This window comes from Elephas maximus, chromosome 13 (assembly GCF_024166365.1).
Source record: "Elephas maximus indicus isolate mEleMax1 chromosome 13, mEleMax1 primary haplotype, whole genome shotgun sequence".
In the NCBI taxonomy this organism is placed as follows: Eukaryota; Metazoa; Chordata; class Mammalia; order Proboscidea; family Elephantidae; genus Elephas; species Elephas maximus.
In genome coordinates this window covers 31367513-31394532 of record NC_064831.1, presented here as the reverse complement: position 1 = coordinate 31394532, position 27020 = coordinate 31367513, and the positions used below count along the sequence as shown (strand labels likewise).

Below are 27020 nucleotides of genomic sequence, written 5' to 3'. Positions count from 1 at the left end.
GTTGTGTTATCTGCGGTCGAGCTGGCCCCGACCCATGGCAACCAATGAATTCCGACAATGAAATTAGACAGCTGCGATCCATGGGGTTTTCACCGGCTAATTCTCAGAAGCAGATCACCAGGCCTTTTCTCCCAGTCTGTCTTAGTCTGGAAGCTCCACCGAAATCTGTTCACCATAGTAACACGCAAGCCTCCACCGACAGGCGGTGGTTGCGCGTACAGGGCCTCGGCCAGGAATTGAATCCCAGTCTCCTACATGAAAGGCGAGAATTATCCCACTAAACCACCACTGTCCTCTGCCCCCACCACCAAGTTTACGTACTAGGCACGCATTGCCAGCCTCCATCATTGCCTGACGCAAAGCATGTAAATTTTATAGCCGTATGTTCCTTTGACTTTGGTTCTCCCACAGCTTCCAGGAAGACATGGTTACTTTCTTCAGGTGTTTCCTCTTCATCTCTGAGAATTCAGAAAATAAGCAGCAATGGGGGCAGGGAGGCCGTTTCTAACCCGATCTGGCAGTTCCCTTAAGTGTCAACACTTTCCTTTTGACACCTTAACTCTCTAATTCCTTTTTAACCCTTTGAATACTTTACTCCTGGAATGGTGATGCTAAGATTACTTTGATGGCAGATGGTCTCAATTTATACGACTGTAATATGAGTGTCGGTCATCTGTTTCACCTACTAGGACTTCTCAAGCTTCAGTGCTTCAGAGGAATGACCTGGAGTCTTTTCTAAAATGCAGATTCTGATCCAGCAGGTCTGAAATTCTGTATTTCTGAGGAAGTCTCAGAGGAGGCTGATGCTTCAGCTGGCCCAAGAACCATACTTTGAGTAGCCAGAAACCAGCTGAGTTAGCTGATTCCATCCTTATTAAAATCTATCAGGTAGATGCTCTTTTACAGATGAGGTCATTGAGGCACAAGGCTTAAGTGACTTACCAGAGGTGACCTACCTGTGAATGGCAAGACCTGAATTTGATTTAATTCACTCTGACTCTGAAGCACATAGCCACTACATACCTCACCTTCCTTCTTCAGTAGGCACTCTTGTGAAAAAGTACATACGATATGAGCTTGGTACACTGCGCTTAATCAAGAGAATTCTGTGGTGAGTCTTTGTTCAAACGAACAAACCATTTCTTAATTTATCCACGTTGTCAGTCAAGGTTTGCTTACAGCTAGATGTGGCTTGCTGTCGTGAGGAGCATCTAACCATTCAAGCATTCATTCAGCCCCTGTGGTAGGCCAGCGTGAGCTACTGACCGGACAAGGGAGGAGTCGGCATGACAGAGCTCTCTGGTCATGTCTCTGATTACATTGGGTCAGATTACTCAGAAGGGGTTGTAGGTAGAAGAGGTAACTTTTGTACCTGTCTTGAAGATGACAAATGATACAGTGTACCTTCCAGGCGTCGCTTCTCCATTTTGTTGAAAAAACCCAGTTGTAACGGATTGAACTGTGTGTCCCAAAAAGATAATGTTGAAGTCTTAACTCCTGCATCTATGAATGTAACATCGTTTGGAAGTAGGGTTTTTCTTTTGTTATTGGTTAAATGAAAGGAGGCCTCGTGGCATAGTGGTTAAGCACCCGACTACTAACCAAAAGGTTGGTGGTTTGAACCCACCAGCCACTCCATGGGAGAAAGATACAGCAGTCTGCTTCCAGAAAGATTATAGCCTTGGAATTGACTCGACAGCAATGGGATGAAGTTAAATGAGGTCACACTGGAGTAGGTTGGTCCTATTCCTAATTACGTCTGAGTGGTTCTTATAAAAGGGAAGAACAGACATGGAAACAGAGTCACACACAAGGTGAAGACAAACACCATGTGATGACAGAGGCAGATGCATCTACAAGGCAGCAAGGAAAACACATCAAGGTTTTGGCAGCCACCAAAAACTAGAAGAGCGGCATGGAACAGTTCCTCTCTCAAAGCCTGTCTTAGGCTGGGTTCTCTAGAGAAGCAAAACCAGTAAAACATCTACCTACCTACCTATATGCATGTACATATATATACACAGAGATTTATATCAAGGAAATGGCTTACACTGTTGTAGAAGCTAGAAAGTCCTAACTCCATGGATCAGACTGGAGGCTTCTCTGGACTCATGTAGCTGCAGGGGCTGGTGAACCCAAGAGCAGAAGATCAGACAATAGGCCTCTGGCTCACAGGCTACAGAGGCTGTTGAATCCCAAGATTGGCAGATAAGCTGCTAGCTCAAGTCCCAAGAACCAGAGGTCAGATAAACAAGAGTCAGCTGCAGGATTCAGAAAGCAAAAGCCTGCAAGCCTTGCCAGTAAGTCCGCCTATATTGGATGCAGGCCGCATCCCCAAGGAAACTCTCCTTCAACTGACTGGCTACTCAGAGTAGATCCTATCATGGAGGTGATGACATTGTATCAGATCTCATCACAGAGGTGATTACATCATTATACGACTGCCAAACTACATCACGGCTACCAAACCACTGAGGATCATGGCCCAGCCAAGTTGACACACAACCTTAAAGATCACAAAGCCCTTGGAAGGAACTCACAGGGCCAATACTCTGATTTGGACTTCTAGCCTTCAAAACTGTGAAACCATAAATTCCTGTTCTTTGAAGCTGCTCACTCTGTGGTATCTTGTTATGGCGATCCTGGGAAACGGAGACACCTCTCTTCTCTAAGGCAGTGTGCTGAAGTCTTGGTCCTGAAGGGAGAGGCACCAGTGCACAGTGGTGACATTTGTGAGTTCCAAGCCAGACTGCCGGGGCTCAAATCCCAGCTTAACTAGTTCTGGGTTTGGGCAAGTCATAGACCCTCTCTAGGCCTTAGTTTCCTCAGCTGTAAATGAGAGATGATAATCAGTATCTACCTCACAGGCTTGTTGTGATAGTTACAGCAATTAATTCAGGCAAATGCCTGGCATGAGATCATCCCAGACAAACAATAGCTTTCGTTAGTTACCAACAATGAGTTGAAACCACCTTGCCGAAAATGCCTCATGAAAATATGGATGATGTTTTCTTTTTCTGTACATATCCCTAAGACCAAGTAGCTAATCGTACTAATTCTTCCCCACAGGGAACAATGAGAAAAGCCTGGTGGCTTGGAACTCTCAAGTTTAAAACATCTGAAAAGAATTACTATAAATAATTCAAAACAGAGAGAGCGAGCGAGATGTATGGGTGGATGTTAGCACTTTTATGAGTGATGCTTCTGTTGACACATCGAATCTCGAGGCTATTTAAATGAAGACCTCTGATGATAGCTGTGCGCAGGCGTTGTTCACTGAGCCCAGCTCTTGCGCTCCAAACGCAGGACTGAAATACAAACATACTTGTAAAGTGGAAACACACTTTCATTTCCTAAGGGCCCTCTAATCAAGGCAAAAGCTATTAGTTGATCGCATAATTAACCTTAGGAATAAAAGTGTAAATAGCACAAGTCATGGATTTGTTAATTGGTCTTCCCTGCTACTGACATTAGCCTAAGTTGGTCTGTTGTTCTCCTCTGCTGATCAGCTTAAATAGGAAGTTTTCTAATTTGGAGTACTCCAGAGTAAGCAAGGGAAAAGGATGAAGTAGATATATATTTTAACAACTTGAAAATGTTCTATAGGTAAGTGATTGTTGTTTTTCCTTAGAGATGGACACAACTTGAGAGAAGAGAAATATCTGTGTTAGCAGATTCTGACCTCTCTCCGGATTTCTATTCTGTGCACTGATTAGCTAGATTGCGGGTTACTGATGTAGGAGGCCACCCTCCCCCAGGCAGTGGAGACATAAAACAACCGGTAACGCTCATCGGCAGTCATGCTTCCAAGACTCAGAGCCTCAGTCTAATTTAGTTCTAATTTATCTTCCCCATTGTAGTGACTCCTTAGCTGAGTGAAAATAAACAGAAACACTGGGGTGCGTGCAGGCGGAGGCCCAGAGGACAGAGGGTGTGTGTGTGTATGTGTCAGGGAGGCAGATGCTTTGCGGAGCACAGTACCAGAACGCCCCTCCAATGAGTTTTAAAGAAATGGACTCTCCAAAGCAAACGACTGGAACTCTGTGAGAAGAGGAAATGTCACAGCTTTTCTCCTTGGTGTTTCTTTTCCAACATGGTATCTCTGTGGAAACTTGGGCCAATTTGTTGAGAAGCAGCAAACCAGTGCTTGAGCGATTCTTTCATTAGAGCCCTGGTTATGAAGGATAGTTAGCTAATCAAATTAGATCCTAAGACTCTAAGTGCTACTTTAGTTAAAAAAAAAAAAAAAATTCACTGAGGGTAGCGAGATTAGGCCTGATTTGTTCATACGTAGTTTAAAATTTGAGGATAAGTTTTATTTATGAGTAGTCAGCGATGACTTCAGAAAATTAAGTAGCTACCCACTTAATCAAATAGCTGATTTTAGTTGACAATAGCTGTTGAAAACAAAACAACAGCAACAAAAGAGTAACCTTGCTAATGGTCTCTCTAGGTCCTTTGAAACCTAAGGAATCTTGCTTGGGAAGAGTCTAGGTCACCAGCCAGAGAGCCACAGTGAAACAAATCAAATGAATAGCCTGTGGCTATGGAGCCCAAACACCACAAACCACCAAGTGCAGAGGCATGGAATGTCTGTGGTTTGGGGCTTTTGGAAATCTAGACGTGTTCAAAAAGATCAGGTGGCAGTGGTCTATCATTTAGACCTTGGGACTGACTGGAGAACTGAGTTGACAGCAGCAAGGCCCTCCTCTCGCCTCCGGCCCCCAAACCCGTAGGCCTCTGAGGCACACATTTGTTCTAGAGCCTTTAGGGAGAGCAGCCAGGGCAGAGGAAATCACTGCGATGCCTACGGCTGTTCCGGGCAGGTTTGGGGGTCAGGGGTAACTCACAGTGACAGCACAGCTTGTCACAGCTCTACCCAGCCCTATTTGCTCTGCACACTTCCAGGTATGACATGGCCTTTGGCATCAGTGGAATCACGCACTCACGCTAAGGATTCCAGATCCCAGGACCTGATACATGCAGGAAAGCCTTCCAACCCTCTGCTTCTACATTTCTACTGGCTCCATGCTATTGGCTTCTTTGAGATCGTGGATCTAGAATTTCAAGGGAAAGAGTTTTCAAAAACAGATATCCTGAACTTCGCTTTACAAAAAGTTCAGTCGTTTTCATTTTGCTGAGAAGTGTTTCCAAGTACAGAAAATACATAAATTAAAAAAAAAAAAAAAAGACAAGCAAACAAAACCTGTGGGACAATTTGGAAATAAAATCCAATGCTAGTTAGAAAGAGCCCTTGGAAAAACAGGTTGGGGTTTGGGGGGAGTAGGTATGGGGGTGGCTGACAGAAGAGGGCTACGACCTCAGTGTATCCATCTACATGTGCTCAGTCTGGAACCCAAGGCCAAAAGCTCTGGACCCTGCTAGTTTCAGACCTTAATGTAAGTAGGTTTTCACCTTGAGACTGAGGGATGGTGGAGCACTCATGAGCCAGAGACTATGCTTAGCACATTACACGTATCATCTTCTCAGTCCTCCAACAGCCTGATGAGACCTGGATTACTATTATTATTGTGCCCATTTTACAGATGAAAAAACTGAGACATGGAGAACCTAGGTAATTTGCTTACACACGGCCCCTACTCTTGACCTCTACGTTGCTGTAGAACAGCAGAGGGAGCACCCCTTTCTCTTTGTGACATGAGGATAGGTAACTCTCAGAGACTGTTGATGGATGCTAACTGGCATAGGTATAGAAATGTCACTATTTCTAAAACCTGCCATATTGTGTGCGTGTGTGTTGCTTTAAAAAAATTCTTTTTAGCAAGATAATGCAAAAAGTCAAAATATATCAAAATGCTGCACTCCTTCTCTTTCCTTGTCCCCCCACCCACCCACAAAAACAACCACTTTTTACTTACTTAGTTCATTCTTCTGGCATATATCTCCTGTTTCTGAATAATACGATTATCTCGTATTTCTTGGTGTTTTTCATCTAACACATCAATAACTTCCAGTTACAGTAGATAACAATTTAACTCTCTTCCCCTTGACCTTGGTTTCTTCCTTTCACCCCAACACATTTTAGCAAAATCATCAGAATTTACATTTTTATGGCTAAATATTATTTACTGCAGGACTAAATAATGCACAATGATTTGTATTTTTTCACAGTAAATTTTTAAAACAATTGCCTATTTTTATCTATTGCACAACTGTTTGTAATATATTGAAACTTTTTATGCTCTAAATGCATCATCAGATGTTCTAAACATTGAGATTTTTTTCCCCTCTACATGCTCTATCACAATAACCAGCTGATTTTTTTTGTGTGTGTGTTCTTGGGACCTGTCTCTCTGCGCACACCTGGGCTGGTAGTTCTTGAGCCCAAATGCCCATCTGTCATTCTAGAACTCCCTTCTTTTGTATTGAGATTTCTAATTTCTATATACCATGTGTACTACGTTTTCCTCTTTCTTGGTTTACTTCCTGGTTTTGTTGGACCACATCTTCCACTAGCTTCTTAAGAAACGGGTTGTGAAACCAAAAAAAAAAAAACATTGTCATCAAGTCAATTCCAACTCATAGTGACCCTATAGGACAGAGTAGAACTGCCCCATAGGGCTTCCAAGGAGTGGCTGGTGGATTCTAACTGTCAACATTTTGGTTGGCAGCCAAATGCTTAACCATTGCGCCACCAGGGCTCCAAGGACAGTCCTTCTATATCTGAAAATGTCTTTATTCTCCCTTTGACATGATTGATAGTTTGGCTGAGTATAGAATCCTAAATTGAAAATAATTTGCCTGTAGGATTTTAAAGACCTGTCTTCTAACATCTGGTGTTATTTTGTTGTTGTTGTTGCCTGCTATTGATTCAACTCATGGTGACTCCATGTGTGCAGAGTAGAACTGCTCCATAGAGTTTTCAAGGCTGTGACCTTTTGGAAGCAGATCACCAGGCCTATCTTCCAAGGCACCTCTGGGTGGGTTCAAACAGCTAACCTTTTGGCTTAACTGTGCCACCCAGGGACCCCAGTGTTGCTACTTACAAGTCCTAAACTCAGATTCTCCAAAAAAATTTTGTTTTACTGATTTTTCTCTCCAGAAGTTTTTAGGACTTTCCTTTCAATTCAGGTGTTAAAAAATTTCAAATGTCATAATGATGAATTGTAGGATGGGTGTTTTTTTCATTCACTTATTCAATAGGTACTCAGTGGGACCTTTTAGTCTGGGAGTTTTCTGCCCTTCAATTCTGGTCATTGTTTGGTTTTTGGATAATTTATTCCCTCCTGTGTTCTCTATTTTTTTTGGTGGGGGGGGGTAGGGGAAGAAGCTCCTGTTATTTGGATATCAGGTCTCCTGGTTTGATCATCAAAGTCTTTTTATTTTCTCTACATCTATGTCAAGCACTTAGCATAGTGTCTGACATGTAGTAAGAATTCACTAAAGTATTGTAATTATTATTAATATATAGTATAATAGCTAGTGGCCACTGAGCACTTGTTATGTACCAAGCACAGTTCTAAGCATTTTAAAATCATTTATTAGTAATTTAATCTTCTCACTTGTCCTATCATATAGGCAGTGTTATTAGTCCCATTTTACAGATGAGAAAACCAAGGCACAAATGTGTCAAGTAACTTGCTCAAGGACATACATCAAGAAAAAAAAAAGTTAGAAGTTGGGATTCAAATTTGGACAGTGTGGCTCCACAGCTCAAGCTCTTAACTACTATATAATAATACGGGTTCACAACTGTCTTGCAAATATAGAAACATGTAGTATCTCATAGGGTGTACCAAAAAATGGCCTGGTCCTCAGTTTCTACCTGTCAACCTGGGAGCTGACATAAAGCCATAGAAGCAGTCAAGGGCCTCTATTTCAGCTGAGACCTGAAGACCAAGTGTGTAGCTACCAGGGCTCCTTAAATCAATGACTAGGTCCTCCCAATAAAAGGGAGCTGGGTACAGCCATTTTGAATCTAACTTAAATTCCATCTCTGAGCAGTAGAAAAATGCCAAAAAAATTGTGTATCCCCATTTCAAATTACCATAAGGTTGGTCAGTGTAGGACTCCAGAAACACTGTTTGAACACATGTGCATGCTCCTCAGATGGAGGTCGTTGATACATCATGGAAAAGACTATTAGGAAGTTCCCTGGCCACCAATACCTTCATGTTGTTTTGATGAGTGCAGAGGGGAAAGGCTTCAGAGATATTATTGTGACTCACAGAGAATAAGAAGCTTACACCCAGGTTCCAATACATTCTCGTATATGTTCGTGGATATATACATACATATGCCCACACATGTAACTAAAGAAAAACCTAGCTGCAAATTGCAGTAAGGCAGGAGGCATTGGAAAGAAACCACCTGTGTCAGAAACATTTATTCAAATTCACTCAACAACAATAAACCACTTTTACCATTAGCAAGTTATATACACAGCTCTGCAAAACAGGAGGCTCTCCCAGAGCTGCTGTAGAGGCCGAGGTAGGATCCTCGACTGGCTGAGTCTCAGGAGTATGGATTCCATCCTTGGCTTTTACTGGGGTTCGGGGATGACGACTAGAAGAAGTATGGATTCCATCCTTGGCTTTTACTGGGGTTCGGGGATGACGACTAGAAGAAAAATGAATAAAGCTGTGTCTGAGGGGAGCTGTTGACAGAGGGGAAGCACTTCAAAGAAAACTTTCCTACACCCTGAGGGAAGGAATACTAAAAAAAAAAAAAGGTATTATTGTGTGTTTACTCCTGCTATGCAAAAAATGACAAGCTGCTTGGTTTTGGTTTCAATACGGAAAGGAGGGAGTTGCAGGAAGGGGGATGGGCTCTCTCCAGAAGCTTGTTTCATGACATGTAATGGGTGCCAAAACCCTGGTGGCACAGTGGTTAAGTGTTACGGCTGCTAACGAAGAGGTCGGCAGTTCGAATCCACCAGGTGCTCCTTGGAAACTCTATGGGGCAGTTCTACTCTGTCCTATGAGTCGGAATCTACTTGACGGTAGTGGTTTTTTTTTTTTTTTAATGGGTGCCAGGGAGAAGCATACACAAAAGCAAGCCTCAGCCTGGGGCTGGGGCTGAATCTGGATTCCGCCATATTACTTCAGGGAAAAGCACAGAGGTCTTTCCCGTATCAACGTAGCCTCTGATCAATTCAGAGAAAAAGACTTCCTAAGAGACTAGCTCAAAAGGGGTAGAGAAAGAGCTTAAAAACGGCCAATACAAATAACGTCAATTGCCTTTTAAAATGAAACAAATAGGTATGTGGAAATGTTCAGTAATCCATTTGGTAGATGCTGTTTCAAATTAATTAAATACCTATCTATGGTAGTTTAGTCTCAGTAAGGGGATTTCAAAGTGTCAAACAATTTCAATATAAAATGAGATTGTCAACTCCCCTTGCTCAATTCAACAGGTATTTACTAAGCACCTGCTACAGGCTTAAATGGGTTAGTTTTGTGTCCTAATTTTAGCTTTAGATTCAGGCCACGATTGATCTTTGGTAAGTTTTAACATCTAAACCCAGGGACTGCCTATATTCTGGTTTGAAGATTTAAAAACTTAACAGTTAAATAAGGTAGTGAATTTCTTCACTGAAGAGCCTACAAAGCAGGCTTCCTCTAGTGACTGTTCTTAATACAACCAGAATGCTTTAACTCCTTTAGAATGAGGTGAGTCTTCTCCCTTTTGGGAATAGACTCCCTGCGATGAAGATGATTCATTAATTCCCAAAATAACATTTAATGGGCACCTATGTATACACAATATCGTTATTAGGTGCTCAGTATCAGTCTATCTCATAAGGTTTCTTAAGACTCAAACAGAAGTCTACGGAACTCCACTTAAAAAAATGGATATTGGCGTATATAGGGAAATGTTCTTTTATTACATACCTGAATGAGCCACATATTCAATTATTCTCTAAGTAGAGAAAGTTACAGTTGTTGTTGCTAGCTGCTGTGGAGTCGATTCCAACTCTTGGGAACCCCAATTATCTGGGTCTATTTTCTTAAAATTTTAGTAGTAGCTACAACTTACTGAGCTCGAAGTCCCAGGCATTGTGCTATGTGCTTTATAACATTTAATCCAATTCTTACAGTAACCCTATGTGGAGGTAGATATTATCATCTTAGAAGATGAGAAAACTTGAGGTTTAGAAAGGTCAAGGAACCTGAGGTCGAAGTCCCGTAACCAGACAGTATCTGAGAACTGGGATGTGAACTCAGGCTTGTCTGTCTACAAAGCTGGTGAACTTATTCTAACTCTGTAATGCAAGTTTATTTTAAAAAGGTGACATTAATCTTTTAGTTTTCAAGCCTCTATTTTTCAATTATAGTTCAGCCTCATTTATCTGGTGTTATAAAAATAATCACACAGTTTCAAGACTACTGAAAAGAGAATCACAACTTTCTCTTTGTACTTCAGTCATGGGTGTGGACAGCAGCAACGGCTCTGGGCTGTGCCCTGGTTTACTCTAAAGCAGGCAGGGTTGCTCGCCCCTGTACTTCCTGGCGTAACAGGATTGTTGACTTGCTGTTTAACCATGTAGCTTTCCTGTCTCTTCCTTTACCCTGTCACCTCTCCCTGCTTTTCTTGTGTCTGTAATTTGCTGTGGATGAACACTCCATATACCAAGCTTACTTGAACAGTATTCGGGCAGTGCTTCCCAAACTTGAGTGCTCGTAACTCACCTGGTGACTAGTTTAAAATGCAGAACCCTGAGAGGTGCTGGTTTAGTAGATTTATGGCGTGAGGCCCCAAACTGCTGCCCTATGAGTAAAGAACACACACTTTATGACTGTGAGAAATGTATCTTCTAAGTAGACTCTGCTCTTGTTAACTTTTAGATTTTCATCTATGGCCTGGATAGTTGAGATCATGGGATGCATATGGCCTGCTAGTTGTGGTATTAGAAATATTTAGGGATACACAAGTTCAATAATTGAACTTCATGTTTTTACTTACAAAATATGAGATTTATTGAACAAAATGGCTATAAAAAAAACCCAGTCAAATTGAACAAAATGGCTATAGACGACTCTAAAAGTGCCATAAAAATAACTTTTCCCCAAAACCTTGCTTTAGTCTGTCAAAATTCTAAGTGACCTAACTCTGAAAGGGTAGCAGGTGTTTAGTCTTTGGAAACAGGTCTGAATCCTAACTCTCTGCTAGTTATTGGACTTGTGAGAGATTTCCTAACCAGTCTGAGCCTCAGCTTTCTCCTCATCTTTAAAATGGGAGATAGCAAGACTGACTTCTCAGGGGTGGTGGGAGCTTCAGAGATAGTACTTAGAAAGTGCCAGGTAAACATTCAATGTGGTCAAAATTTTAAAATAAACTTTATAGGAATCCTAGTTGTAACTGTCATAAAAGTTCTGTGACTCTTTCAGGGCACTAGATTTCATATTTATGCACCCCGGTGTTACATATGACACAAACTAAATGGAACGTCTTCCTTCCTAGTGTACCCTTCCTCTAGCTGCAGGAAACTAGCCTGTGAGCACTGACTTCTGTGTCGCACTACAGGAAATGAAAAGGAACCACGACTTTGGTATGCTGACTATTAGAGAGAAATACTAAGTGTTCATAATGAAGTGTCATTATCTCGGTAGAAGAAACAGGCATGCTAACATGAAAAAACACATTTTATTGCACTTAAGTTATAAGAAAATAAAATTTCTAAGTGAATCAAACCATAGACACAATCCCTTTAAAGGTTGTTTTCCTCCATCATGTCAGGTTGTTACATAACTAAAATTAACCAACTTGAATCTGATTGTTTTAAATCAGACTATAAATAAAACAAACAAGAAAAAATAAACAGGAGGAGGAAAAAAAAGATCGCCTAGGATACAGTGTTAAACCACTTTCACAGTTCAGCTTGAGTTGTGGCTCTTGGAGAATGAGGCAAACCATTTGACTTTTTCATTCATTTCATTTGTTTGCATGTGACGCCTTTACTACAAAAACTGAATAGTTTCTGCTTTGTCAGTTACTCACAGCAATAAAACTGTAACAGTTGTTTTCCCAAATACTGTAGAACACTAAGACTGACCAGCAACTTTATTTAAATTTTGTGTTTTATATTTTTAAAAAATATTTTGTCAGTTTTATTATGTATGTTCATTCCATTCACCACAGCCCTCAAAAAGAAAAGTTTCTCCAGAGAACAGGCGGTAAAAGCTCTGTTCCAAGGAATGTGTTTTAATTTTCGCCCAGATAAAAGAAAATAAGCTTTGCACACACTCTCAATTCTTTACTTGCAGGCAAACTTCACTCTTTATTATCTGAAACTCTCCCATTCTCAGCCTCTTAGAGGCACAGATGGTTCAAGTTTCAGTGGCAAAAAGTCTTTTTTCCGTAACCAAACTAGAGCAAATTTGGAATTCAGTCTGGGACTAAAACGTCACAGCAGAAAAAAAATAAAAAAAAATAATTTGCTTTTTTTCTTTCTTTCATTTAGCAGCATAAATAAGTTTGGCCACTGGGAGTACAGTACAGGGGTGGGACAACAATCCCATGTGTGAAGACCTACTTCTAGCACCAGCATCAAGAGTTAAAGCCACCTCAGGACTCACGGAACCCAGGACAACTTGCCACCTCTGAGCAACATATGCATTGCAGAGTGAACGTGGAAGCAACAGGAAATAGATTAACAGAGGCTAATACTGTGATTGATTGACATTGGCAATGGTTGGCAAAGAAAAAAAAGCTTTTCATGGTAACTGTACAAAAACAATTCACAGTAATTTTTTTTTCTTTTTTAGCTTTTCCACTCCAGAAAAATGACTTTTTGTTGCGTTGCAGATGCTCTTGAATTAGAAAGTCAACCAGTCCTTGTTTTGATGTTATTGCAGCTCCTTTCCAGATCTCAGTGGTAAGAGAACAGGCTAGCAGAATCTGTCACGACGTCTCAGCACTAACACTGCCCAGTGACCACTGGAGAAGAAAATAAAGAAATAATTGCACCTGGTTTGATTTAGAAAGTCGCATTTTGCAAAGCTGTCCTCAGTCAAAAGTGAAGCCTTCTACGTGATGAGGCAGCAGCGCCTCTCTGTCAGTTGGTTTGTCATCTCTTCCTCTTTCCTTCTTAGTCTGTAGGTCTTTTCAATCTGTTGCCCCAAGCCGACATCCTGCACCACTGAGAACAAGGGAGTTTTTCTTTTTTCATTTTTTTTTTTCTTTTTCTTTTTTTGGCAGGGGGAAGGGCAGGGAGTATATCGTCTACACATTTGGACAAATTCATCTTTTCTGCTCTTCACTTCATGTCCACATCAAAGTCCAACACCAGCAGCTTGGTTTCCTCAGTCCCATTCCGACTCCCAACTGCACACACCAGCTTTGTGTTTGAGGCTCTGATCCGCCACACAACTCCCCCGCTCCCCCCACTCTCCAATGTGACTAGGTTTCGAATAAATTCACCCGTTTTCAAGTCCCATAGTTTTACAGTTCCATCATCTGAACTGGTAATTACAAAGTTCTTGTTGAACTGTAAACAGGTCACAGCACTCTGATGCTTGTTGGGACCTAGGCAAAACCGAAAGAATTTAATTACTGATTAGAAATCATGGCTACGGGCTACTGACATGGCAATTTGTAGACTTCTACATTAAAAAAAAAAAAAAAAAAGTTGTTTTTTTTTTTTTAAGACATATAAAAATGCTGCATATTTAGAGGCCTTATTCCAAATATTTTAGGATCAGCATGGATGTAAGAAAATCTGGTAGCTATTTGTAACTGAAACATAAACTTTATAGAGCTCTCTCTTCCAGGAAGCTTGCCTAGCTCCCAGTCCCATGTTTTATCTTCTCGCTTTTCTTTGGGATGATGCAGATAGCACTGCTTCACGTATTTGGCTGATGGACAAATAAGCATAAAAGGTCTATTCCCCTACCACCATGAGCTGACCAGCCAAAGGTGAAGGCCAAAAGGCATTATTCCAAAAAACTGAGGCAAGACAAAACTAATGAGTACAAAGCTGCAATGCTACCCACCAGATGGCCTCACTGAAAACATACCTTCTAAGGGCTATGACCAATAAAAAGATGTTAATCATGAAATAAGAAGTTAGTTAACACAGTTGTGCCTCATCTAGTATTAGTGATTTTCATGTGAGTTTCTATATCTATTTTAATGGGCACCTTCTCATCCCAGTTAAGCAGTTGGTTAAGGATCTAAGTTGAGTTCAAAGCAATTTTCTATGATATTAGAGATATCCCCCTCCCAGTAAAATAGCCTTTTAATTTTTAAAATTGGAAAAAAAAATTCAAAATAAAATAACTCAAAAATTAAAATACATTGCTTCTGTGGTAGAGTCAACATCTTTCTTCACACTGTTCTTTAAGGACAGGTAGTTAACTACATGCAGAAGGTGATTAAACTATTTTATATTAGAAACACTTTCTCTAAGTTAGCCTAGTTCTATAAATCAGAGTTGAAATACTCATAAGCTTATCTGAAATAAGCATTTTATGTGAGATAAACTCTTTTGGTGATGTTGAAGGCCCACGTTTCTCTTTTGAGCAGCAATTTCATGTTTTAATGAACACAACTAAAGGTTGGCAGTCAACACTTACCTTGCAATGTTTGTAAACACTGTCCTGTTTTGATATCCCAGATTTTAACTGTAGAATCTGCATTCCCAGAGACAAGGATATTGTCTTTGAGTTCCATTCCACTTGTTAATGACTGGTGCCCTGTTAATGTGTGAATGCAATTCCCGGTCTCCACATCCCAAACTCGGATTGATGTATCAAGAGATCCACTCACCACATGGATGCCATCAAACTACAACAGATACAGCTTATTAGACAAGAAGTATGGATATTCTTGATATCAATTATTGACCTTAATCCTAATGGGGTGGGGGAGCCCAAAGAAACAGGTAATGCCAGGAACAAAATGGCAACAATATAATCAAGCAACTCCACAGTGTACACTCTCAGAAACTTCTAACAGAAATGCTAATTTCCCATATCCAGTGGCTTCAAACTAGCTACAAAAATAACTTAAAACGAACAATGTTTTCAAGCCTTCTGGCCACACCTGGTAGCCACATACCATGGATGATTCAGTGAGGACTGCCGCCATTTGAGTTTTACTTCCAAGCAGGAAGCTGAATCTGTTGACACAGCTTGTGATAAGGGGTGTGCTCATCAGCACCAAAAGCATAAAAAGGGCTAGATACCTGTCATGACATTCCAAGCTAAGTCCCATTAAAAACCATATGTAAAGTAAAAAGTTGCATTTACAGAAACCTATTGCTAATTAGGAAATATACCAACAGGTAATTAATGCACATGGAATTAGAAGAGGTGGCATTCTGATAACGAAAGCATGCTATACAGCATCTAGTCTCCAGGTTCTCAGCTATACCAAAGGTCGATAAACATCTATCAAGTCCCAGAAGATATAATGGTGCTACCTCTTTTTTCAACCTAATTGTTTCTTTAAATTAGAATATTATATTCATTAAGGTTCTGAGCACATCACAAAGCATAAAAACACTGTGGGCAAGTCTCCTCCAAAAACCATCACCTTTTCTAATTCAATAAACCCCTTTATTATATCAATAGTTTTATGACATGACGATATCCGATCAATTAGGTAATAAACACCCTCAGAGGAGAACTGTCAGCACTGGGTTTATGTACTGATTTGCTGACCACTCATGGTTTTTTTTTTTTTAATGGGCAGTATGGAGCCCTGGTGGAACAGTGGTTAGGAGCCTGGCTGCCAACCAAAAGGTCGGCAGTTTGAATCCACCAGTCACTTCTTGGAAACCCTATGGGGCAGTTCTACTCTGTCCTATAGGTTGCTATGAGTCAGAATCGACTCGATGGTTTGGTTAATGTGCAGTAACTAGTAAGTAAAACTATATAAGTAATAGAAAACATTTAAATTGAAAAAGCTGTTTTTCGGAAAATAAAACAAGACCTAATTTCTAAACTTGTTATTAATCTAGTTATTTATCTCTAAATTTGGCCACCTATTCAAGGATATCAGGCTCAAATGTAAACAAAAACATCAGTTTTGTCAAACTGACTTTCATAAGTACAGACCAAAGACCCTGGGATGGTACAGCAGCTTTACGCAAAAAAACTCCAATTCCACTCTGAATGGAGACAGAATCACAATTACATGGTCCATCAACCTTTAGCTATCAAGGCAAAGGGGTAGCTTTGGCCAAATTAATCCTCTACTAAAGAGTTTATTAAAATCCAGGTTATTCTCCTAGGAGAATATCTAACCATTAATTAATATGGTAAAACTTAAGGCCCTTAAGTTTCAGGTTGTAAGACAAATATTTACACTTGAGAAGGAAAATGGATCAGAAAAAATTGAAAACATTAAACCATTGAAACAATTTCAAAATTTATGCTTTCCTCATATAAACTTTTAAGCACATATAAACAGTTGGATCAGCAATTTGACAGTAAAACAATCTTATGACTCATCAGCAGAGCACTTAAGAGATGACAGAGACACAATCTCTTACCTGTAATGAATAGACTCGATTAGTATGCCCCTGCAACGTGTGTAGACAGGTCTCCGTCTCTGGGTCCCACACCTTCACCATAAAATCGTACGCTCCACTAACAACCCTCCTGCCATCATACTGAACACAGCGGACTGCTGCTACGTGACCCATTAAAACATGTAAACACTGGCCTGTCTCAATATCCCAAACCCTAAGAGTGGCATCTCTGGAACCACTAACAACTCTGTTGGAGGGAAAACAGAAAACGATGTATTAGTATTTTTAATAACATGAGAAAACATGATACATAAAATCAGTAATTTTCAAACATTTTTTTCCTTTTCTTAAGCAGGAACACATGTTTATGAAAGAAATGCTATGTAAAATTTTGATACATAGACATACACCAGTGAAGTTATTCTGGTTGGGGTGGAAAGTTGGTACCCCTGAAGGTGAGGGATCCAGAAGCACTTTGGGGTTCTGTGGCACTGAGTCTGAAAACCACTACATTTAGAGCAGGCTGTAAACATAACAGGAAACCCTGGTGGCATAGTGGTTAAGTGCTATGGCTGCTAACCAAGAGGTCAGCAGTTTGAATCCACCAGGCGCTCCTTAGAAACTCTATCAGGCAGTTCTACTCTGTCCTGTAAGGTCGCTATGAGTCAGAATCGACTCGACAGCAGGGGAGTTGTTTTATCTTTTGGGTAAATATAACAGTAAGATCTTGATCTGAGAAATCAAATGCTAATATGGGCATAAGATGTCAATGGGAGAACTCTGAGTGGTAGTAGCCTGAATAATTTAAAATTTAAATTTTTTTTTCACTTTCTGTCATTTTTGATAATTTCAATTATGAACACATACTTCCTTTGTGATTAGGCAAAAACTCAATGAAGGTTATTCAACAAAACAAATCAGAACTTGGAACTTCAACCGCTGAAGACAGGTGCTTTACGTCCTATGTTCTGGGAAAACTGACCAGTTTCAGAAGCATCTTCAAACAAAACAAAGACTGCTTATGCCTCTAGTGCTCACACTGACAGACAGTCAACAGGCTACGGTGACGTTAAGATAGAAAGATAAAAAAAAAACACATAGTGGCAACAGAAATCCCTTAAAACTTGGCTGAACATTAATTAAAGTTACATTTTTTGGAAGACCAGAGTGATTCAAATACTGCAACCATCTTTTGATTACAAAGCAGAACTGAAAACTCAGGTATCTTTGTGTCATTCCTAAAAGATAAAGAAAGGCCACAGTCCCCACATCTGAAAGAGTAGAAAATTGACACGTTGCGAGACTGAAGTCGGAACATAATGGCAAGTGAAATGCAAGGTCTCTTGATACCTGTCCCCCACATCTTAACAGTACAACACACTGTTCAAAAGAGATTCAAATTACAAACAAAAAGGTACTTTTCTTCATATACTACCAATCTACTGTGAAATCTACTTTATGGTTCTTAATAAAGAAGATGCTGTGGACAGCAATAAAGGCAAAGGCTGCGGTGGATTCACTGTCAGGACCCCACAGAGAGATCTTTTTTGAAAAGTATGCTGGGTTCAAATCATTATCATAGCAGGTGTTGTGAGCGATTAAAAACATGGGCAACACAGTCCCTACCCTTAAGGTGCTGTGCCGGCGTGGATGAGTGGGTGGGGGGTGTTCAAATGAAGCAGAAATCACATTTGTGTAGGGGGTATAATGAAGACATTTCAATAGAAAGAAAGAAGGGATTTTAATAGTAGGGCTTTACAGGAGGGGATAAAAGTAACATCAAAGGCACTGAGAGGAAAAGGGCAAGTAGTCCGGTTTGACTGAAGCCATTTTGAAAACTGGACCAGGGATTTTGTACTTAATTTGGTAGGCAACAGAAGGCTCCCAAAGACTGCAGTACAGAAGGCGTGACACAACTATAACTACAGGAGGGCCCTCTGTCAGCTGTGTTACAAGTGAGAAGACCAAGGTTGAAAGCCTTGTTAATAGTTCAGGTGACAAGTAATGAGGGAATAAATTAAAACCCACCATCTTCTGTCTAAGTATGGGGGCTGTGCTGGATTGGGGGTAGGGTGGTTGGGTAATCAAAAAGGGTTAGAGGCTTGAAGAATGAATGACTAAATTTGTGCCAACTAACAGGAATCTGACTATATAAAAACGTATTTTTTTGTTGTTGTTGTTTTCTGTCTAAATATAGGGGCTGTGCTGGATTGGGGGTAGGGTGGTTGGGTAATTAAAGAGGGTAAGAGGCTTGAAGAATGAATGACTAAATTTGTGCCAACTAACAGGAACTTGACTGCATAAAAAGAGATTTTTGTTTGACGATGATGCATCATTAAAGATGTAGAGCAATAAAGAAAGGTGTCATTCAAGATTAAGAAATAGAGAGCTGCAAGGAGATGCCAACACTATCAAAAGGGAAGGCAATTTAATGGAAACCCCCAATTTTAAGCCAATACGCTATACTTTCCTAGTATAGAAACATCTGAAATTTAGCCACCTAATTTAAGAGCGTATTATCATTATCTCTCTATCAGACACAGTAAAAATTTTACAAACTGAACTCTAAACAGAGAGGCCCCAAATTCACCAGCAATTGGGGAAGAATTTCCAAACATGATGAGATCTTTCCTTACCTTTTTTCATGGAGATGCATACAACGTACGGTGGAAGTATGCCCATATAAGGTGTGTATACATTCTCCAGTCTCTGCATTCCACACTTTGAGGGTCCTATCTGTAGACCCGCTAATGATGATGTTGTCTCTCATCTGTGATGACCATACTCCACCTGTGTGTCCCACCAATGTTCTTAGACACTGGAAAAATACTTCAGATGATTACTTTTGGGTAGAAGGGAAAGCAAGTTAAATAGCATTTTCGTAGGTCATTAAAATTTGGAGTAAAGTTATTTACTCAACTGATTGCTTGGCACATCAGAAAATAATTTTGCACACAATACAACATGATCCCATCACTGTTCATTGCTTTGTTTATTCAATAGCTAATTTACATACTTATACACACACGTGTACACAAACAGCAGAGGAACAAGTATGTAGACATTAAAGTATGACAGCTCACTGAGTATGACAGCTCCAGGCTGGCCTCTATGATGAAAAAAAAAAAAAGAATACTAAAATTGCAACTTGGTTTCTTCCATGGAAATAGATTCAGTGAAAAAATGCCAACAGTGCTGGGTGTGGCTACAGACCACATTTTATCTGAATCTGCTCCAAGGCAGTAGCAGACAAGCTACTTCTAGACAAGTAAAGACAGACATTAAAACCCTGAAATAAATCCAAAACTAATATTACACCACAGAAATATGAGCCTGCTTTAAAAATTTAACATCTGACTTGGAATATTTGGAAGAGTCTTGTCCAAGAAGCTACATGCTAAAAGACTTTAGAAAAAACATAGATTTTTTTTTTTTTTCCATGTTTGCTTCTATTATTTTTTGGGTGGTTAATTACTTAATTCAGGAAAACATTCTGCACTGGACAGATGAAAACAAGTATTCACTAGAGAATTTCTAAGGTGTAATATTGTATGCAGTCAAGCTGATTGCTTGGATTGCCTTTTTCCTTCAATTCCTATTTAATATCTAATCTGCTTAACTTTCATCTTACTAGGCTTGAGATAAATCTAAATTAACATGATATATGTTAACTTCTAAGCTGTAACTAGTTTATCAACAAAGCAGTTTATACCAGGGAAAACAAGTATCTCTCAATCATATTTTTGAAAAATATTTAAAAGTAATGAGGTCTATCCTGGATGGTTAATAAAGGTTGGGAAAAATCAAGCTAAGGAAAAGATAAAGCACACCAATAAATTTTAAAATAGATCAATCACAAAGACAGACAAACTAACCAAATAAAGAAGAAATTGATGACATCCCGACCATGAGAAACATCATCATCTTCATGTGAGGTGACTTTCATAGCTATGAGAAAAGGCCTAATATTTGCTGTCAAAATAAACTAGAGTCAAAAATGAATCCCTGTTTTCCTCTCAGTGGTTGATTCTTACAAAAATATATACAAAATTCTGAAATAAACTTACTTTGCCTGTGACCGCTGACCAAACTTTTAAAGTGTTGTCATCAGAACCACTAACTATTCGGTTACCACAAAACTGTAAGCATGTGATCACATGATCGTCATGTCCTTTCAGCACCTACAAAACAGACGTACAGATCAGAAATGCATTATGTTCTTTAAAATACTAGTGAAAAAAAAAGTGAAGCCATAAACAGGAATAGTAATCTGTGGTCTATTTCTAGAATTAAAATGTATATAAAACATGAAGCATCAATTTTTCTGCCTGACAAATCAAGTATTAAACATTTTGTTGTTTCCATACTCTATTATTTATACTTGAAACATCAACTATTAAAATTTTTACTGAGTCTAGACCTAACAAAGACAATTCAAACACAAATGCTTTTAGTATCTTATCCATTCAAACCAAAAGAATATGCATCTAATTTTTGCCATACAAAAACAAAAACACCTAGTAACTAGAGACAAGAGTAACAATTACTGGTTTTTCAACTTAAAAAAAAAAAAAAAAAAACCTGTCATAATATATATGTGTATATATGTATAGGACATTGTTTCCCCCAATTGTTTTTTTAATTGTAAAAATATAAGAATTTCAAGCATTCTGACCACTTTTTATATACTTGAAATGTTAAAAGACAGAAAGAAAACATAAGAATTGCATTTAAAACAACAAAAAATCTCATCAAAATCCGAAACATGGACACTATTTAAAAGATCGTGTTGAGACCGTGTGGTCAGACAAGGCAGCTAACTCTTAGGTAGAATGTCTGTGATGCAATAAAATTCAACAGCAGCTTAAAGATTTTCATTCACATCAATGGAAAGACATATAATCTAACAAGTCTTTTATTTAAGTGCAATTAGTTCTCTGATGAGATGAATTAACAATAGAGGAATATTGTCATTTACACTTTCAGTTATTTTAAAATACATTGTTTTCCTGTTATTGGAGATAGGTGTCATGTTATGCTGCCTGCCAAGAAGTGAAATAGCACTCTGGGCACTAACACTGCTCGGTGGCTTCTGTCACACTGTGCCAGTGTTCAGTTACCTTAGGAGATCTGAGCTCCCCTCGCCTCCAGTTGGTATCAATTCTGTGCTGTCTGATGTATGCACTTTTCCATGGACTGTGTATGAAACCTGGTTTGATTACTTTCCTTCTCTTGATGTGCAGTGGTTCATCAATCCCTAAAAAGTTTGAAAGCATTAATGAGAATCGCTTTCGTCAATAAAAAAAAGTACACATTTTGTCAAGTGTTTCATTTTCCTCTATGCTCAAAACCACAGAAATGTAAGGCACTGTCCAGTTTCTAATACTATTTCTACGAAACAGCAAAGTTTGTATTCTGTATCGCACTTTGAAGTTCCCTCCGTGTTTTTGTATTCATGATTTCATCTCTCTCAAAAATGATCCTATGAGAGAAGGCAGAGCAGGACTTATTAATCCTACTTCATGCATGTCGAAATTTAAGAAGAGAAGGTTTCACTGATTAGTCCAAGGCACAGGTGGGGCAGAGGCAAGAGCAGGATTAGAAACCAAGTATCCTGGATCTTCACCTCAAAGCTTTACTGACCTGGATTGACCATGGATGTTCTCCCACTTAACTGTAAGCTCCATGAAGGCAGGGACCACCTGTAGAGCACCTGTCTTCTGCTCTCTGATTTGCTCTCAAAATTTTTGCTTCTCAGAGGCAAATAATATTTTTATATATTTTTTGAAATAATATTTTTTTCCAGATACCTGCTGGAAAACAGTCCTCCCTTATGTATGATATCTACTTCTCTAGGGAGAAAGGGGATTTCCTTTTTTTACAAACATCAAGTACATGAGCTCCATGACAACAGGAAATGGCAGCTCACCACTCTACTCCCAGCATTTAAGAGTGTCTGCCTCTTAAAGAAAGAGCCCCCGTGGCAGGGTGGTTAAGCACTCACCTGCTAACTGAAAGGTCGGTTGTTCAAACCCACCAGCCGCTCCGTGGGAGAAAGATGCGGCAGTCTGCTTCCCTAAAGATTACAGCCTTGAAAACCCTATGGGGGAGTTCTACTTTGTCGTATAGGGTCACTATGAGTCAAAATCAACTAGACAGCAACAGGTTTGATCTTCTGGTTTGGTTAGCTCTTAAAGATGTGCTTAATAAATATTTGTGGAATGAATAAAATAATGAATATTTCAGTATTTAAATGGTAATATCATTTTTCGATTTCCTTTACATAGTCTCTGCCTTGACTTTAACATTTTTATGAATTTTACTACAGACTGGGAAGTAAATCAGATACATTTGCTATTAGTTATAGCGCTCGTTAAGGGGGTTAGTTACAAGATTTGGGTCATCTGAACACACGGAATAACCTATGGATTTAAATGGGTGAATATAAATGAAAACACATTCTTGGTTCTTCGATAAACTGTCAAAGTTCCCTTTTCTCTTCAGCTACTTTATTCTATTTGTACATAAAACAATAAAAAAGAAAACCCAGTTATTATTTTTATTTTTCTATTTGTTCTCAGGGTCAATTGGCTTTTTCAAAGTATAATATTTTGTCTGTATGATTTTGAACCTTACCCTCTTCTTTGCATTTCTCTCTCCAGAGAAGGTTGTCTTCAGCTAAAATTCTCCAGTAGCGACACGTCTGAGCCGCCTGTAGCAGGTCTTTGGGTTCCAGGAATGAAAGCACATACAGTGCCAGCTATGAAAAAGAAAAAAGCACAGTGTTCCCATACTTAAAAAAAAAAAAAAGAAAGAAAAAACCACAGAAATAAGTTAATTATTCTCCAGTGCATGAAGTACTTATAGAGAAATATAATAGAATCCTGCATTCTAATTTCTAAATTATGAAAGACAGTACTTTCTAATATTCAATTTAACAAATTTATACCAGTTTCAAAAAACAAACAAATACAAATACCCTACTGGTTTTTATGAAAGTTGTCCTACTAATTTCTTACTTCTTCAAGGAATATTTATTAAACCTCTCTATTTCTGCTCTTGCCTTTGCTTTGTGAGCCTCAAACTCAAAAATTCTTTTTTTTTTTTTCCACTCTTAAGGATATGTTGTTATTAGGTTGTTTAAATTTTGTGATATTTCTTTCCCTAACTACAATGTAAATTTATTGAAGACAGGACTTAAATGCCTTCTAGACAGCCTGACCGAAGAGAAATGAGATTCCTATATATTTTGTATTGAATGATCTTAGATAATTCCTTATAATTAGATGTCATAATTAAAGTTCTTCATCAAATCCAAGTGCTTATTATCACAATGATGGATTTTTCAAACATCTACAACCTTGACTATGAATGACAAGGAGGAACAATTATTAAATCATTCCATAGATATATAAAATAATTTCGAGTCCTAATAATTTTAGAGCGTTCACGGGGATTTTCCTGATGGGCTAGATACAGTTGTTCACTTGAGCTGTCTGGTATACCATTCGTCTGAGCATTTTGTTTCCAATAACTGCAAGCCATAGCTTTTTTTTCAGTGTATAAAGTCAATTCAAATAAATAAAGAAGAAAAAGAATAGCTTCTGAGTATGCTTATTCATTTAGCCTAAAAAAATCACATAAAAAATTAAGTTATTAGGAGAAAAATTTATCTAAACAAGGTAACAAAATTTAGTTTTCATATAAATTAAATTACAAGGATTACAATAAACTATTTTTTTAAAGGGCCAAAGTCACATACAGACTAAAAGCACAATTTGAATTTTTTTCAAAAGATAAATAGGCATTATGTGATATAAAGCTAAGCGTTCCTAATGACTTTGTATAGATTCATCGTTCATCACACATTTATTTAGTACATTCTATCTATACATATACAAAGCACTTCAACCAGCCAGTATTCAATTTGATATTTTTAATTATGATGTATAGGTATGTAACAAAACATTTACCATTTCAATTGAATATGACTATTGATGAGTGACAATGAAACATTTTTTGAGTTGTAATAATTTTTGGTCTATCAGAGAAGACCATTCAGTAGTATGTGTAGAAACCAAGTCATTTGAAAGAAAAAGGCACAATTGTATTCAACGATATACATATATATATATATACACACACACACACACACACACCATGGTGGTTTTTAATGACTACATAAACCACTTAATTTTGAAATTACCAACCCAATCAAAGACTGAATTTGCTTTGTGTCAGTATACCAATAATGTAATGTCACCATATTATTAATTTCTCTGTGAAATTACAATTTGACATAGAAATGATCAGATACAAAATTCTAACTGAGGAAAAAAGATGCTCTTTAATGCCCAAGATATTTAGAATGGTTATACAAAAAGGTCTGTTCTTTATTTATCTGGCTGTAATTCACAGAAACATTTCACGGGTCTTAAAAGTCAGGAAATAACAAATGCAGAATAACTTAAGATATCAAAGGTGCATTCCAAAATCAATTGGCGAAAGTTCTATCAATAACAATGATTAACAGATGATCCTAGTGCAGGGTCTGCACGTATCAAAGAAGAATGTAAAGAAACACTCAGGTGTTAAAGAAAGTTGAAGTGCTAACTCCACAGGCAGCTGGTACGCTTTTGTTTAGATTATCAAAGGCCCTAACCAAACTTTGAACTTCAAGCTATTAAATGTTTGTCTATCTACATCTAGCCAGTTCTACCAAAACATTAGGTAATACGGAAAATATACACAACAGAAAGAAATATATGAAAAAAATAATGAGGGTCAGGAAGAATGCAAATCAGAAAAGGCCTGAACCAGGCAAAGGTAGAACACAAATATGCTGGCAACAATGTCTTATGTGTTTTTTTAATTAAACTGACAAGCAGAAATGGAACAGTTATTAGTTACATGATTCTTACTACATGGGGAAGGATGCTGGTCTCTCAAAGGAAGCCAAGTTTTTCACGTGGGACACCTCACAGCAGACATAGAGTGGGCATTGTCCTCACTACATCTCAACAACCATCGTAGGGGGGTTACAATTTCTTGTAGCCAAATCAAATGGTCTAGCCAGGCAATTTTTTATCCATTTGAAAAAATGAAAAATCTAGATTTTTCTAGATTAGCAATTCTTCCTAAGGACCACTTTCAGCAGACAGAACTCTGAAACTCAACATCTACTTCAGATAATTACCCTTCTTGCCTAAACTTGTTATTTTAGTAGGAGTTGCTATTCTTTGTTTTACTTTTCTAAAATTTATATATGACTACCACATTGTATTTAAAAAGTAGGCAGTACCTTCCCAGAATTACTGTATTTCAGTGGCTTAACTAGTAAAGGAAAAACAAAAACAAAACAGAAAGGAAGAAAGAGCATAAAGAAACATTTGCATGAATCTATACTAAAACGTTCAGGTTTTGTTCCTGATCATCTAATACAGCACTACACTGTTCTTAGTATTTACTTACAAAACAAGGGTCATGTGGTTTATCACCAGCCTCCCATGTGAGACTAGTGAGATTTTAATCAAGGTTTCTGAGATTAATAAGTAAATGTTGGTAAAGAGCTTTGGGATCTGTTGAAAGGAATTATAAGAAAAATATTTTAAGTCCATTTCCTAACACGAAGGTAGTAATGTATTAAATAATGATAGTGCTTAGCCTCTGATAAGATCATGTTAATTTCCTTAAGGACTTAGATCCACACTAGTATTTTTCCCTATATAGAAAGAAAACATTGTTCCAAACAGGCAACATTTTTTTCTAGTGGTTGAAAACAGGCAATATGCTAACCCAGGGACCATCTCTCATTCTTCTATCTTCATTTCTTTTTCCTCAGGTAATCCTTAAAAGAACACTAGGCCAAGAAAATTGTTATTGCCTTTATCCTGTTAGTGATAATTTGTATTTAGTTCTTAGAATATTAAAATTTTTCTTCATGTTCTTCTGATTTTAAATTGCATTTTTTTGTGTTAAGAAATCATCACAGAAATTTAAATAAAGCAAAAATGAAACAAACATCCCGTTGTTTTTAACGGTAAGAAGACAAACTATAAGACTTTATGTTAACAAAAATACTACCGTCTAAAATAAAGATATCAAGGGAAAGTATGAAGAATCTATGAAAGGTGAACAAATTCACTTTCAGTCAAACACCTATAAAAGTGCTTCCTATTATTCCTGTTCTTCTGGAAGCAAGAGTGTTCATGACACTCTCAGAAGCCAAATCTATTCAAAGGGTTTAGTTTTAGAACGAGGCAGCAGGAAGAAAAATTCTTTTCTGGGACGAAGTCATTGAAAAAAATCACTCCAAAGAGGAAACATTGCAGGAGGAAGATGTTTTCTCCATTTTGCTTTTTCCTACATTAAATATGATAAACTATGTTACTCATACCTGATGTGAAATTATAATTGGGATTATCTTTAGTGTTCTTAAAATATTTAGAATTGCTATCTGAAAACAGTGACTTTTTTCTTCGAATTTGAAGTTTTAGGATCATGTGCAACAGTATGTTAGTATTTTCTTTTACACTGTCTTCTTAGCTGGCATAATAATTAGTGGCATATACATAATAATTTG

General features: G+C 38.3%; 1 protein-coding gene across 14 annotated transcripts in view; it reads right to left on the bottom strand.

The window, feature by feature from the left end:
- Window positions 1-11607: 11607 nt before the first annotated feature.
- FBXW7 (F-box and WD repeat domain containing 7) overlaps window positions 11608-27020 on the bottom strand; it is a 276174-nt gene continuing 260761 nt past the window's right edge. For all 14 annotated transcript variants that reach the window (XM_049852735.1, XM_049852734.1, XM_049852737.1 and 11 more), the window contains 7 exons: window positions 23075-23198; window positions 21559-21695; window positions 20506-20619; window positions 19075-19256; window positions 16460-16685; window positions 14538-14748; window positions 11608-13488 (listed from right to left, as the gene is read on the bottom strand). In XM_049852735.1, coding sequence (XP_049708692.1) covers window positions 13220-13488; window positions 14538-14748; window positions 16460-16685; window positions 19075-19256; window positions 20506-20619; window positions 21559-21695; window positions 23075-23198 — 1263 coding nt within the window. In that variant the 3' untranslated portion in view covers window positions 11608-13219. The remainder of the gene's footprint in view (window positions 13489-14537; window positions 14749-16459; window positions 16686-19074; window positions 19257-20505; window positions 20620-21558; window positions 21696-23074; window positions 23199-27020) is intronic.